The sequence below is a fragment of the Peromyscus maniculatus genome, chromosome 8 (assembly GCF_049852395.1).
Source record: "Peromyscus maniculatus bairdii isolate BWxNUB_F1_BW_parent chromosome 8, HU_Pman_BW_mat_3.1, whole genome shotgun sequence".
Lineage (NCBI taxonomy): Eukaryota > Metazoa > Chordata > Mammalia > Rodentia > Cricetidae > Peromyscus > Peromyscus maniculatus.
This window is the reverse complement of record NC_134859.1, coordinates 52,360,376-52,376,452: the sequence shown is the minus strand read 5'-3', so window position 1 is coordinate 52,376,452 and position 16,077 is coordinate 52,360,376. Positions and strand designations below refer to the sequence as shown.

Here is a 16,077-nt window from a genome sequence, read left to right as displayed (position 1 = left end):
TCTAAAGATGCTGGCATTGTAGGAGGCACGAGAGGCTGAATCCAGAGGTGGGTACCGGAAGGTCTATCTATACCATAGTCTTCTGAACCCCATTGTGGTAACAAGTGCCCGGCTCATCTGCAGGCACACAAAGCTAGCACACGGACACTTTGCCTCCTATACCTAGGGGATGGTGTCCAGGAACATTCACGAAGACTTGTCCCACAGAGCGGGGAGCAGCTCCTGCCTGCCAAACCTGCTGTGATGCTTCAGGCTGTGGGATGTTGTGCTGAGGGTACGGACCGCCTCTCTGTGCCCTTGGCTTCTCTGCGTGGGCGGCCGTGTATCTGCTCATGGTCGCCACTGCCACAGCCATACAGAGGGCGAAAGATCCCCAGGCGAGGCTGCAACAGAAGGCAGAGTTAGGAAAGGCTGCCCTGGGGTTGGCCACCCATGTAGGGGTAGGGAGACATTGCTGTTATCCACGGGGATGCTGTTTTGTGCCTGTAGGTGCCTTGTACAGTCAGGTTGGGAGATTTCCTTTCACTGGGCGGATTTGTTGTCCAAGCAAATTATAAAATTCTGCACTTCCTGGAAAAGGGTAAGGTAGGAGGAGACTGCAGGGTTTTCAGGAAGGGGTGGCAGGCAGTTATGAGAGGAGGGACTGATCCATGAAAGACAGGAGCAACACACAGTATTTAGGGAGAGGGGTTCCCAGAAGACAAGGAGGAGTATATTGCATAACCCCACCGAGTCCTCGAGAGGCCATACACACACACACACACACACACACACACACACACACACACTCACTAGGACACCAGGCAAAAGTCTGACTGTGGACGATGACTGACTGGCGCTCAGATGTCCTGCCCACCACAAACATGACCCCACACCCCTGTGCCTGGGAGAGCACAGGTTTAGTCCCTGAAAACACAGACACAAGGACCCAGAGATAGGAGGATGCGTGGGAAACAGGGGGAAAGCTGGTCTGAAGATAGGCTTAGTATGAGGATGGGCTGTAGAGCAAATGCTGTTTTGCTCTTTTCTCATGTCTAACCTCGGAATTAAGGCTGGAAGGCAAGCAGAGGACATCTCCCCTCCCTCCTAAACCCCCTCCCACCACCAGAAAGTGAAACAAAAAGAGAAAGAGGACTGTTAAGGAAAGACATAGGACCTTTGGGTAAAGAGCCCCAGGGACCCAGCTAGGACGAGTTCTAAGAGGACAGAAAAGCAAGGAGAAGAAATAGTCAGAGAAGTGACACAGGAGAAGGTCCCTGATGTCTGGGTACAAGATAAGCAGCTTGCCAAGCCCATGGAAGTACAAGGGATGTGATGGAAAGAACATCCATCCCATCAGAGGACATCCTGACCCTTGCCGAGAAAGCAGTAGTCAGAATGGTGTTGAACCCTTGGCAGCAACAGCACACATGGGAAGAAAACAGAACCGTGCCTTCAAAATTCCAAGGGCAAATGATTTTCAACAGACTTTTGGACATTTTTTAATTTTAATTTTTTGGCCAGACGATCAACCACAGAATACCAGATAAGCATCGTTCTGGATAGGCAAGGACTGAAATAGCCAATCTCTGTCTATTGATGATTCATGTGTGGATAATGCTGGTGATAAGGCCTCAGAACCCAGGGCACTAGTCAAGCTGGAAGCCACTCCAGTGACCCAGGTGGAAGGAATAGTGTCCGGAGTCCCAGTTACAAAAATCAACATCTTCTGACTGGGGAGGCCGAAGCTGAGAAGGGTTTAGAAACAGGTGCCTCATGAAGTTTAATGGCAGGATGAGGGAGTAATTGCTAAAAATGAGTTTTACAGACAGGAAAATAACTGTCAGCACCAAAGGAAATACAAAGACAGTTCTCCAAGCAAAGATGTAATATGGCACAAATAACAAATCCAAGTGCAATCTAAGACACCTGGACTGACAGGGGTAGCCTCTGGCATTTCTGGAGAACGAAGGAAAAAGGCTGGTTACTGAAAAAGAAAGATGGATGAGCTCTCTTGTATGCATTAGGAGATGGGAAATGACGATTGGCTGGTGTCAGTAGTTTCTAGGTAAGAGTTGTAATCTTAGTGGTACATCTTGATCCTTGTGATTTGGGGTCAAGCTTGTGCTGCATTCAGTGTGTTGGGGCTTCTTGTTCAAGTGACTGACTCTCCTATGCCTCTAGGTGTCTTGGTGTAGGTCACAGTACATTCTTGCCTGGATTTTTTTTTTTTTTTATTTTTCAAAAGTTCCAAGTACCAGGAGAATTATGAGTGAGTGCTCAGTGTATGGCTTTCTTTGGCTCTATTCTGTCAGGTTTTGACGTGAGTGACTCTGTTCTGAAGCTGGCAACTTTCTCCCAGCGTTAGAGGTTATTGTGTGGGATGAAAATGTAAGCGTAAGTACACTGGTTTTTTAAGATACACTATGTTTGGGGCTTGTGAAGCAGGTCAGCAGTAAAGCACCTGCCCAGCATGTGTGAGTCCCTTGGTTTGCTCTCTACCACTGCAAAACCAAGAATTTACAAAGAAATCAAGAAATCCCCTGTGGTCTTGCGTGGCATGACTGAGTCTTTCCAACAGAAGTAGAAGCTAGGTTTGAAAGGGTCAAGCTCAGGAAAAATTTCTCCAGTCTGTGTTTAAAAAAAAAAATCTAGATTTTTACCACTTTCAGGTATTTAATAAATACAACATCTTTATTCTCCGCAGCCTGATGGTAAAGCCCTATTGCTAAAGACACAACTTATATATATGTCATTGAAGATGGAAGAATCAAGATGATGCCCAGCTAGAAGCTTCACCCCTATTGACTAGCATTCATGGTAATTGAAGATACATTGTATGTTAACAGAGGAGAAAGGTAATCACCAATATCACCCAGCTACAAACTCTGCAACCTACAACCTTTACTTGTAAGATATAATGGTGTAGTGGTGGCACAGATGCTTTAAGAGTAATCAACCACTTTTTAAAATTGGATCTAAGGTCCACTCCTTAAGATGGAATCCATATCTGACACTGTTCAAGTGGAAAGAATCTGAGACTAGATAGGTCATGGGCCCTAAGGGGGAACCTACTACTACTATTATTCTATAAAAGGAACACAGCAATAAAATGACTTCCAATGACATACTGCTATACCCATAGATCAGAGCACCAATCAACTCTCAGCAGAGAAGCTTCTTCTTGCAGTAGATAGTAATGAATACAATGACCCACAATTGGACAAAGTGCAGAGAGTGAGAGACCTTGGAGCACTGGGCTCTAAATGAACACCCTCACACAGGCATACATGTGGACAAAACACCAACACACACAAAATAAAAGTAAGTAACAAAAACTTAAGAAAATAGAGTATAAAAACACTCTTAGAAAGTAAAGACAAGTGATTTCACTCTACAGCTGAGAAGTGTGGATTGTAGAAAGGTTATAATACCAATCAAGAGTGACAGGAATGGCAGGTCTATTTTTCTACAGAAATCTATGATGATCTCTTTTGGTCCACCAGAGCTTGAGCATGGTAACCAAGCAACTTACCAATAGGACCAGCCGTAGTCCCATGTCTGGGGCCGCCAATCTTCTGGTCCCAGGTTCACAGTGATTTGAAAACTAGTTGTGTACATCATATGGGCCACCATGCCCAGGAGCCCTGTGTAAGTAAAGCTTTGTGAGCTATAGTTTAGAACACAGCACAATAGGAAATCTGTTCTACCCTGCATGTGTTGGATGCTGGGAGCACTCTGGCATCCACAGATCCTTATGTAGTATCAAAACTTACACACCCTTAAGCATTCCATCTGACATCTCACTCCCACAGTAGAAACTAAAGGGACACCCAGAAACAGGCCTGATCATAACCAAGAGGAACACAGTAAATACCAGGACCTGAGCAGGAATCTCCACATGTCCATGACCCTGCTCTTTGCTATGGAAGATCTAGCAACTGGATTTTATCTTTCTACTTACCGATGCTAAGTCCTAGGCAAGATGTGTTATGTTCATCAAACACAAGGATGATGATGCATAAGTTGGACTGATACATTAACAGAAATTTGTGTGTCTGTCTGGAGGCTGGAAGGAAGCCATATGTGCAGGGTTCTACCTTGGTGGAGACATTAACTTTATGAACCTTAGAAGGCCGCATTAAGTCATTTGGAGAGCAGAAGTAGCCTTAAAAAATAAGAGTTCTTTGTGGAACATTTATATCAAATTTTTGTAATAATTTATTGAAATGTATGTAGTAGGTACACTCCTCTTTTGTCTTCACCAGAGCTTAGCTATGACAGTTAACTTGCCAAAGTTAAGTAACTCTCCCAGGTTTACTTAATACACACCTGCTTTTATACAGGTATTATGTGCCAGAGGTCTGCCCCCAGGAGGATTCCTGTGTGGACTCAAAGCTAAACTCTCTGCTAAGTGAGGTCATTGCTGTTCCGAGCACCAGTGCAGCCTCTTGTCTGCTGTGACATAAACTGATAAGTGTTTCTCTCCACCTCTGCCCATCTTTTTCTCTTTTCAACACTATTTCCACCCAATGGAATCAGTCCAGTGACTTTTCCAGAAGACCAGCTGTCTTATTGAGCCAGCCAGTGACTGGAGGGAGCCAGCCAGCCTATTCTCTGGCTTGAGGCATCTTGTCCTGTCTGGGGTGGGCTGGGGGAAACAGCTCCTGCTAGAAGATACCTGCAAGCACCATGAGGATGGCCACTGAGGCATCCACCTTGAGCCAGTTGCATCCAGAATGGTAACAACTCACACTGAAGCCCAGGAAGATGACACCTGTCAGTATCAGGAAGACATCCAAGACTTCAGCCCCAATGGAGAGCCACAAAACACCTAGAAACAGAAAGGACAGAAATGTTGGGCATTCACAATCCATAACTGGAAGGAAGGCTTGATCCTTTGGTTTTATTACTAACACACTTTCTGTTCTTATAATAAAAGCCTGGAGGCTAGGCATTTTGTAAACAAAAAGGTCTCTTCAGTTCACAGTTTTGGGTGCTGTAAAGCCCAGACAGCATGGGCCTGGTTCTTGCAAAACTTCCTTGGCTATCTTATAACATGAGCTTGGTGTCATGGTGGGGCCATATATGAAAAGGAGCAGATGTGTCTCATTGTTCAGAAAGCTTAAGTTTTTAAAACCTTTTAAATGACATATTCTGTAGGTCTTTGAAGTGTTTGAAAATTACCTACCTAATTGAATTATATCTATGTATACCTAGAAAACTTAACATGATTATAAGTTTGACTATCATAGGTGACTAATTATTAATCTGTATTTCTTAATTATACATTAAAATTTTAAATGAGGTACATAAATATAATACCTTAAGTGAGAGTAGAAATATATACAGCATAACAAAATTAACCTTAAATTTATATCAATAAACTAAAATCCATAGCAATGTCAAACATTTTCAAACAAGTTGTTGTTCTTTAAAAGTAGGTTCATTAATCTACCCTTTCATCCTATCATATCTATATCCTCTATTTCTATATCAGCATCTTGGTGGAGTCTTAGGAAGTTGGTCAGTCAAGGGGATCCTGGGACCTCAAGGAGGATATAAAGACTGATGGGAGGGAAACATAACCAAAATCTTGGCATAAGAGCTGTAAGAGACTCCGGGAACGTCCAGCCCCCAGCTTACAAGTCAGCATGTTTTCATTACAATGGAGACATTGTCCATTGTAATGCACAGAGGCTGGGGAGGTGGCTCTGCAGCTAAGAGCACTTGCTGCTCTTGCAGAGGACCCGAGTTCAGCTACCAGCACCCAAGTCTGGTGATTCACAAGCACCTGTAACTCCATTTCCAGGGGATCCCCACTCCTTTCCTGGCCTCTGCAGGTGTCTGTCAAGAGGGGTTCAGATTCATAGACCCCCCCCCCCCAACACACAAATCAGAAATGAAATCTTTGGAAGAAGATACACAGACTTAACTATGAGGGCAGAAGGGTCTGAGCATTTAAGAGCCTTGGGTGGGTTCCAGGTCTATCAACATCCTTTGTGTCCATGCAAGTTGCTTGTGCACTCTTGCTGGGATGTGGGGTAGAGAAGGGTGGGTAGAGGGGACAGAAGGGAAATAGGAATTTGTAAAAGTCCCACTACCAAGCAGGCGAGTCAGGTGATGGGACAGAGGAACACCCGAGACTAACAGGATCCTCTCTGCAGCTTCATAAAGGCTCTGTTCCCTCTGGGAGAGCAGACACCAAGAAAGCAAGCCCTAGCTCCATGGATGATGGAGAGAAGGAAGCACACAAGGCAAGGTATTCCAGATCTCGTGTCTTCCTGACTCTGGCTTTGCTTCACCCGCAGAGCTTGAGATTGGCCGCCGTGGGAATATTTATGGCTTGGAAAACTGCAGCATCTACCGGCCAGTTTCCTGTCATCCTGGGAAGCTGACTACCATCTTCCGGCACACCAGGGATATAAGGCACACAAATGGAGCCTGGTTGACTTCATGGGAAAAACCATACCCAACCATCTCATCCTTTCCCTGCATCCAACAAAACAATAAGAGCCATTCAAATGGCACGAGGGACCCTGTCTGAAAGCACAATGCTTACCTTGTCCCTCGGTGGGCACTATCCCCAGGAAGCACCTGCATCGCTCACCTAGAAGACAAGGAGAACACAGCCAAGCACCGTTCCACAAACAGACAAATGGATAACAAAAAATGTGCTGTGCATACATGATTCTATTCAGCTATAAAGAAAAACGAATTTGCAGAAAATTGGGTGGAATTGGAAAACATTATTTATGAGTGGGAACCCAGACCCAGAAAGACAAATATCATGTATTCTTCCCAGGCATATTCTAGCATGTTACCCTGAAGTATGCATGTCCAGGTGGAAATAAACATTAGTACATGCAGAAATGTGGGAACATCCAACTAGAAAGGATCCCTCATGGCCGGGTGTGGGGGTTGGGCAAAGGGAATCTAATGGAGGGAGGGTGGAAATAGAGCAAAATGGAGGTGAGACGGTAGCGTGAGGAAGGGGGACAGGCAGAGGAAGTGGGGACAAAGGGAGGTCAGTAGTGACAGCAGCAGAAGACGATGGGCAGCACGTGGCCGATCAGCCACCAAGGTGTAGCTTCTGTGGCCACCCCCACAGGAAGTTTCCAGACTTCTCTGAGCCTGTTTTCTTGAGCTCAGACAGGGTCTAAGTAAAGTCCGTAGTGAAATGGTTATGAAAACATGCTGCAGATTGCCGACACGCTCTCCTGTTTAATCATCGAGTGATGGCAGTACAAGGATCTCTGTTTTGCAAATCTGAAAGTCATGCTCAAAGCAAGCTACAAAGTTAGTGGAGTAAGGGCTGGAAAGTGAGGTTTTCCGGGCTGTGGGTGTGACCCAGTAGAGTGTTTGCCTAGCATTGGTTTGCAAGGCCCTAGGTTCAATTCCCAGTACTGGAAAGAGAGGAAGGAAGGAAGAAAGGAGGGAGGGGGAGAGAAAACAAAAGAAAAGAAAAAGTGGGGCTTTCCTACCTGAGGGCTGGTACATTTTCCCATATCACTAGCTGCTCTCTCTCTTGATGTGGATATCACTCTATATAAATAAAACACTGATGGCCAGTGACCAGACAGGAAGTATAGGCGGGACAAGGAGAGAGGAAAATTGGGGAAACAGGAAGAAGGAGAGAGAGACACTGCAGCCACCGCCAGGACAAGCAACATGTGAAGACGCCGGTAAGCCACCAGCCACGTGGCAAGGTATAGATTTATAAAAATGGGTTAATTTAAGATACAAGAACAGTTAGCAAGAAGCCTGCCACGGCCATACAGTTTATAAGTAATATAAGCGTCTGAGTGATTATTTTATATGTGGATTGTGGGACTGCGGGGCTTGGTGGAACCTGGAGAGAAGCCCTCCAACAACACTCTCTACCTAATGCTTAGAGGCATTTGTTAGTCTGTTTTCTACTATAACACAATACCAAAGTTCAGATACTTTACAAAGAAAAGTAAGTATTTGTTAGCTCACAATTCTGGACTTTTAAGAGCAAGAGCCTGGCTTTGCTTGGCTCTGATGAGGGCCTGGCCTAGTCGAATCACAATGGCAGCTGGCATCATGGTGGGAGTGTGTGAGTACAAGAGACAGAGGGCAGGCACTGTATGACAGCGGGCAAGAGGGATTCACTCTCTCAGGAACTAACCAGGATCTCAGGACAAAGAGGGTAGCACCCATGACCCAATCATCTTTCACGAGGTCCCGCCTCGGAAAAATCCTACTGCCTTAAATCACTACCCGAGGATCAGGATCAGCACATGAACCTCTGGGGGACACCCTCAAACCACATTCCAAGCACACGAAAGGACTGAGTATCCTGAGTCTGAGGAGAGCTGTCTTTTCCAACAGTAATGGAGAGAAGCCAGGACCAGGGTAGGGGCAGGGGAAGCCAGGACCAGGGTAGGGTCAGGGTCAGGGCCAGGGTAAGGCAGGGGCAGGGTAAGGCAGGGGCAGGGTAGGAGCAAAGGTAGGGGAAGCCAAGAGCAGGGTAGGCAGGGTAGAGGAAGGGGCGGGGGCAGGGGGAGCCAGGAACCAGGCAGGGGCAAGGCACAGAGCACCGGAAAGCCAGCTGAACAGATTAAGAGAATTCCCAATAGCTTAGAAGGGCAAGTTTAGCTGGGCCCAGAGGGCTAGACCCGAATGACCCCTTGATTAATGTGAATCCCCAGAAACGGTGTTCCTTCTGAACAAAGCCAGCAGGATTAAGAAGAAAAATCTTTACAAATCCCATGAAGCCAGAGAGGCGGGTGTTACATAGCTTGGCAGGGCTGGGGCGGCCAAGAGGCACGGCAAGCCAGCTGCAGGAGCCCCGGGCGCTCGGCTCTGCCGTTCTGTCCTTGAATCAAGGCCCCGGGGCTACCCACATGCCCCCGTCTGAAAGCTCCGAGTTCAGCAGAACAGCTCAGGGTCTACTCAGGCACGTGCCATTGCTTCGGAGATTTGCCTAAGGAAACGGACACGTGAGCCTCGTCTCTGCCAGGAGCGTTCATTGCAAACCTTTATTTGAGAATGTGGAAAGAGAGGGGTAGACTCCCTTCTCAAAGCACTGAAGGGCCCACTTGCAGGGAGACGAGCTGACTCAGATAGGTAACCTTTTCTCAGTCAGGTCCCCTGATGCAAAACTGGGGTGTTGCGCGCCCCCCCCCCCAAGCTCCTTGGATGCCCTTGGTTAGGAACATCTTGGGAGCAGATTCCTTATTACCCGTGCATTGGGCCCATTCCACCCGCTCCCAACTCTTCACTGTTTGTATTACTTCCCATTCATTTCTGTCCTTACCTTCTCTTTCTTATCTACCATCTGTACTACTCATTCATTTCTGTCCTTACCCTTTCTCTCTCTCATGCCCCTAGCCTCTCAGGTGCTTGTGATAGCCCATGTACTCAGTGACTGGGTGCTGCGTTCCATACTTCATTGCCAACATGGCTTTACAGGCCTGTGTAAAGCTCTAAACAGATTTTTTTTTTAAATTGGGAGATAGAAAACTCCAAATGTCTCCCTTCACAAAAGCAAAGGATCTGCATGTACTGAGCTCCCAAGAGGACCTGACCCCAGTGCTGAGCTGAGCTCTAACGGATGACCCCTTGGTCAAGGCATGAGGTTCAAGGTCCCTGGCAAGCACAACTTCTTCATCCACTTCTGTGGCCACCTCCTGTGAGCTATTTGTGTTTGTAACTTCTAATACCTTTTTTTTTTTTTTCATATTGTTTTGTTTCTTGAGATGGGGTTTCTCTGTGTAGCTCTGGCTGTCCTGGAACTCACTTTGTAGAAGAGGCTGGCCTCGAACTCCCAGAGATCCATCTGCCTCTGTCTCCTGAGTGCTGGGATTAAGGGCATGCACCACCACAACTGGCCTACTTAGCTTTGACTTACCCTCTAATGTCTGGTGTTAATGAATTCCTATCAAGTCAAAATTGAACTCTAAACTTTTTGCTTTAGTTACACCCTGCAAAACATGGAGGTGATGTTGTGTCTTCAGATAGTGAAGTTTTTTTTTTTGTTTTTTTTTTTTGTTTTTTTCTGGGAAGATGTCTTCTTTCTGTTGTAATAAAACAGTAGCATTGTGGTAACACTTAGAAACCCTAACTTTCTTATACCCCAAGTATGGAAAATGTGAGCAGAGGAGTTTTAGATGGATGGGCAAAAAGCATTTATGGTACTTATCAGATTGCGGGGTACCAGCAGAAGTCAGAGTGAAGAGTGCAGCGTCCAAGTTCTTCAGCCTCTGCAATCTTCAGTGGGGTGCATGTGCTTCTACAGTGGAGTTTCTCACTATGATTCTCACATAAATAATAGAAATAGAAGCAAATATACAAACTTCTTCTTTTGGGAAGCACTGGGATCTATTATTCAGTTTTTTTAAATCATGGAGCTTCCCAGAGTTTTTTTTTTTTTTACATGCTAAAGACACTGTGAGTTTCCAAGAAGAAAATACAATATGCGATAGTTTCCAGTCTTGTTTGGGTATTCAAACTCTATTTTCTGCAGAGAACATCTCTGTGGACTGAGTTTAGGACCAGTCAGTGGGGTTCTTGTTGAAGGGTCTTCCCATCCTGAACTCAAGAACAAAGGTGCACAAAGTTTCGAAGGGACCAAGAAACACACCCTTAGTTTCTTGTCAGGATTGTGTGTGAGTCGCTAAGAACATCGGTCTTCCTTAAAATTCAGTATGTGTCCTAGATGATGTAGAAAAGGCCCTCTAACATTGCCATCCAAGTGGTGGTGGTGGTGGTGGTGGTGGTGGTGTGTGTACTCCCTGGGTTGACAGGAATGCCAATGGGACTTCCCCTAGAGGAAGGAGTTAAAAGAGCCTCACACAGTCTCTTAATGTTGCCCCCAGATCCTGTTTTAGGATGAGGACTATCCCCTCACACACACACACACACACACACACACACACACACACACACACACCGGCTGGTCAATGACTTTTTATCCGAAGTCTTGGGGATAATTTACAGCAACACCAGCTTAGAGTTGTAGTGACTAAGGGGCACCCACCGCAGGGCATGCAGATAGCCAGCTGATACATGCTTCTGGGCCCCCTTAAAGTCCAGTGTTCCTCCCTTTTCTTAAGTCCAGCCAAGGCAGTTTTTCTCACAGGCAAAGCTATGAGGAAAACCACTCCCAGCTCATGCTCCGCTGAAGGCCCCCTCCCTCTGACGTCACAAATAGCATGCCAATGCCAACGCAATGCCAGTCTCTCCAGTTAGGTTTTTCCCCTGATATAACAGAGGGACAGCTGCCCCAGGGACATGGAGGTATCATTTCCAAGGATGACACCTGAGGTTGTGGTCTCCACATATATGTATACACACACACAACCCTCCTCAACATGCCCAAACAGACATTCGCAAAAACTAAAACATGTGGGGGATTGGCACAACGGCTGTCTCCTTATGAAACCTTGTCTATACCTAAGTAGCATATCTTTCATTACCATTATGAATGGGCCTCCATCTTAACCATTATCACACCCTTCCTCATTTTACTTTTTTCTTAGATATTTTCCAGGACCCTTTTAGCTTTCAGCACTGTGGATCCCCTCTGTTAGTTCCCCTAGCCCTGGGCCAAGCACGGAAGTTGGTGAATATAGCCCATGACATTCCAAGTGCCTTCTATCCAGAAGGCTTTTTTCTGTGTCCTGGAGCCTGCTTCTCTCGCTGTGGTGTGTGCCATAGTCACCAGGGAAGCAAATTAGGCATAGAGGTACTCTAGAGAGATAAAGTTGAGTGGAATAGAGATACTAATGTTATGAGGGTGGGAAGAGAAACAGCAATTAGAAACTCCAGGGAAACCAAAAATCTGTACAAACAATGAATGTAATCAGAACATCCTTTCTGATGCTGGCTAGAATGAGCAACATCTAGTCAAAATTATTGGCTTATGATTTTAATAAAACAGTGATATTACTTTACCAGGAAGATAGCAGATGTTGTGTGGGGTGTCCTCACGGAGAATGATACATTTTATTTATTATAACACTAAGTCTAATGTCTAAAATGAAGATACCCATGTTTGTCCTTCATATAGAAACAGTTTGCCCCGAAGGAAGGGACAGAGAATGTAGGTTTTACTTATAAGTCTTTTAAAATGTGTGACTCTTATCTGTGCATAAATATTACCTTAGCTAAAAGCAAAACAAAACAAAAACAAAAACATCAACAGCAAAAAACCTACCCAACCAACCAAACAAACAAACAAGAGCGGGTTTCTAGACTCCAGCCCAGATCTATTGAGTTAGGATGCTGGGGCCGGGTGTCCGGATGTTGACATGCTACTGGAGCGATTCTGACTCATGCCATTATACAAAGCTGTGCAGATATAAGGCTATCCTCAGGTCGGGGGAACAGACTTGGAAACAGAAGTTCATAAGCCATTTGCTTATCGATGTGGTGTCTACAGTTCCCAAAGCAAAACCATGGGACTATCTTGGCGATCCCAGAGGATACAGGACCGATCACAAATCAAATGTAACTATGTGTGTGGGGGGGGAGGAGTGGGGGAGGTCAGAGAGAGTGAACTTTTTATGTTAGTACTCCAGAGAAAAGAGGACTTGGGAGGTCCCTTTGGTAGTCTTAGCTCCAGGTATGCTGCTGTGCCTGCATCACACGGAGCAAAGGCCACTTCGCCTGGAGGCTAAGGCGGGACGTTATTTGTCCCTCAGAAGCCCACTTGGATGGGGTTGGAGGTGGTTGTGCTGTGTCTTGGAGGACTGCCCCTTGTTGCAGTCTACTTAGGCTGCAAGAAAAATTTTTAAAATGCCACAAGATGGCGAAATAAACATCTCTACAAGAAATGCAGTATGTCTGAGGTCAGAAAATAAGTGGGGACTGTATGGGTGCCCACCCTTTTCCCTTTGGGGCCTTTGCTTTGAAAGCAGAGGAACTCCTCTAGCCCTGAGCATGGGCTTCAGCCAGCCTGTCTAACATCAAGGGTTGACATTCTTTCCTCTTCCGTTCTTTGTGAGGTCAAAACACTTGCTGGAAACTGTGCTCTATGTACGAACCCTCCCCTCCATCGTCTCTTTTTTCTTCTCTCACCATTTACATGATAAACTGAAGTCCAGAAGGTGTTAATGAGTCGGGGCTGACTCACAGGAGAGGAGGCGCAGTCTCCTGCTTCAGAGCTGAGGGAATGCTCTACTGCGCAGGCCTGTTTCAAGGGCTGCCCGAGACAAAGGTCCAACCTGTTATGGGCCTTGATTATGATAGATCTGGTAGGTGACGTAATGATGTTATGGTTTTTTTTTTTTTTTAGTTGTGAGCCTAGCCTGTAAAGGCTGAGTCATCCCTCCAGCCCCCCTTTTTTTCCCCTAAAGAGAACCCTTCTTTCAAGAGCCCGTAGAAGTGTAAGAGAGGCCAGAGTGATGGTTCAGCATCAAAGAGCGCTTGCTGCTCCCGCAGAGGACTTGGGTTTGGTTTCCCAACAAGTCAGGTGTCTCACAACTGCCTGTAACTCTAGAGAGGGTGTACACACACACACACACACACACACACACACACACACACACACACACACACACACACAGAGAGAGAGAGAGAGAGAGAGAGAGAGAGAGAGAGAGAGAGAGAGAGAGAGGCAGATTTATCTCTGTGAGTCTATATTCCAGGCCAGCCAAGGCTACCATGTTAGACCCCCATCTCCAGTAACAACAACAGTTTTCAAAGTGTAACAGAACCCTTAGGGATGCAGCTTAGAGTGGGTGGGGGCCACCGTTGATTCTTGAGAAACTGACAGACAGTGGCAAGTGGGTGAACACTTGTGCTTAATAAACAGTGTGTCAGTCACTACTGCAGACACTTGCCATGAATCTGCTCTGTGCTCTCTCCCTAGGAGTTAACACCTCCATGGTTCCCATTTCATAGGTGAGAAAATTGAGGCTCAGAGGTAAAGGACGTCCTTAAGGTCACATAGTTAGTCCATGGCAGATCCAAGATTCAGTCCCAGGCAACCTGGCTCTGGAGCCCCTTCTCAGAGCCATCCTGCACCTGTCAGCCTGGGGACACAGACTGCACTCACCTGTCCATCCTGCACCTGTCAGCCTGGGGACACAGACTGCACTCACCTGTCCATCCTGCACCTGTCAGCCTGGGGACACAGACTGCACTCACCTGTCCATCCTGCACCTGTCAGCCTGGGGACACAGACTGCACTCACCTGTCCATCCTGCACCTGTCAGCCTGGGGACACAGACTGCACTCACCTGTGCTGTTGAGACTTTCCTCACAGGACTGCCAGAGCCCCGCATGGAACCTGCGCTGGATGAACTTGTCGTCCCCCGTCTCCCAGATGTACTGGACAGCCTGGCTATCACCGTGCCTTCTTCCAGGGCTGCTGTTGGCCCGGCTGAAGTGAATGCAGTTCAGTCCCCCCAGGAGGTCCTGGCACAGTGGTTTCGTCATCCGCCGGATCCCCTCACACCAGTGGCTGCTGCCCATGGCCGTGAGGGAGAAGGCAAGCGCCAGGCAGATGGGGAGGAGGGTCAGTACCCGTTGCCACCTCGCCCTGTCCATGGCAGAATGAAGCTCCTAGTGCCAGCGTGAGCGAGGGCCCCCTCCTCTCTACTGTATCATGGTCCCCGTCCTCCAGCCCTGCCATCTGGCATCCTGACACAGCTGACGGTCCCCTGGGGAACCCGAGTATATTCCAGCATGTAGCGTTTGTGTAAGTACTGTGCCCTGAGATACCCTACTGTGAAGTTCAGAGTGGGCCTTTCTATCCTCCCTAGGATGAGCATGTGCAAGGGACACTGGCCCGTTTTCTAAATTGGTAGTAAACTATGCATAACAAAAATGTACTACCTTAACCGTAAGTGTACAATTCAGTGGCAGTGAGCATGGTCACATTGCTATGCAGCCCTCACCTCCATCTCCAGAGCTCCCCTCGGCTTGCAAAATCCAAAATCGAAGCCCTGTCACCATTAAACAACTTTCCATTCCCTCTCCTCCGAGCTCCTGGCAGCCTCCAGTTGTCCCTACTGTCTTGGAATTCTACAAAAAAGCCACATAGAAATGTTAACTATGCGGTATTTATTCATCCTTATTTCCGGATGTTTTCATGGCTTGTTTCACATAATGTGGCATCCTCAAACTTCATCATGTTGTAGTATCCATCAAAAACTTCATGACTCTTTGCACGGCAGAGTAATATTCCCTTGTGTTTAATGTATCACGACTAGTTTGTCTGTTTATCTCTTGATGGACAGCTGGGTTGCTTCCTTTGACAATTATAGAGAACATTGAATTTGACCAAAGGCCGAGACTATTTGGGTGGGTGTCAGGATGGTCCACTCCACTCTAACTTTTGGAATTGAGGAGGGCCTTTGGTGTTAGATTCAGAAGCATGAAATGCTTTCTAAAAAAAATTAGCTTACAAATAATTAGGTTTCATTATGACATTTTCCAAACAAACTTTGCTTTTGTTGTTTCTCTTTCTACCTTCTCTCCCATCCACCCTCCTCCTGCCCTCCCACCCCCAGTCACTTCCTTTTTACTCCCAAGACATATGTGATCTTTTGTCCTCTTCCTCCACGTTCCCCCCCTCATGGTCTGCCGTCTAGTTTCCGTAGTTCACACCCACTCTCACAAACCTCTCTTTGCATACATAAGCCTTAGAAGTTAGGATCTGCATGTAAGAGTGAACATACAAGAAATATGGAAACTTGGGGAATTTCTGGGCCAGTTTCTTACCCAGCCCTGGGAAAGAGAGACTGCAGAGGACTGACGTTTAGCTCAGGGACTCAGAGGAGCAAGACACAGGCAGTTTGCCTCAAAGTCTGTGTGTTGTGCAGAGCGGGAGGGACATGTGCTCATCTGGCTGCAGAACTTCACACCTTCCAGGGGACTCAAAGCCCTTGGGCCATCACGCACATCCTCACTGCAGGAGGGGTGATGTTGAAGATCCTTAAGTCTGTGGGAGGGTAAGGCTAGGCCCCGCCCCTTCGTGGCCATGTCTCCAGTAGGGTTGGGAAGGAGTGTGGAGCCTCCCAGGAACCTTGTCTTTTACTTAGGTCTAAGGAATAAAACACAAACTAAACCAAACGTTTTTAGGACGAGGAAAGAAAAGGCAATTAGAAACTCTGGGAAAAGTGA

The 16,077-nt window shown here is 46.6% G+C and overlaps 1 protein-coding gene across 1 annotated transcript; it reads right to left on the bottom strand.

The window, feature by feature from the left end:
* Nucleotides 1–133: 133 nt before the first annotated feature.
* On the bottom strand, nt 134–14,499 carry Gsg1l2 (GSG1 like 2). Its single transcript, XM_006973639.4, has 5 exons — nt 14,190–14,499; nt 6,542–6,589; nt 4,661–4,813; nt 3,515–3,626; nt 134–383 (listed from the first exon to the last, which is right to left on the bottom strand). The coding sequence occupies exons 1-5, from the start codon at nt 14,497–14,499 to the stop codon at nt 134–136; spliced, it is 873 nt and encodes a 290-aa protein (XP_006973701.2).
* Nucleotides 14,500–16,077: the final 1,578 nt, after the last annotated feature.

Excerpts from the sequence above, each read along its gene's own strand:
- Gsg1l2 (XM_006973639.4), bottom strand. The coding sequence starts at position 14,499 with ATGGACAGGGCGAGGTGGCAACGGGTACTGACCCTCCTCCCCATCTGC. Across the intron at positions 3,627-4,660 it reads CATCCTCATGGTGCTTGCAG|GGCTCCTGGGCATGGTGGCC; the intron begins GTATCTTCTAGC and ends TTACTTACACAG. Across the intron at positions 384-3,514 it reads GACTACGGCTGGTCCTATTG|CCTCGCCTGGGGATCTTTCG; the intron begins GTAAGTTGCTTG and ends CTTCTGTTGCAG.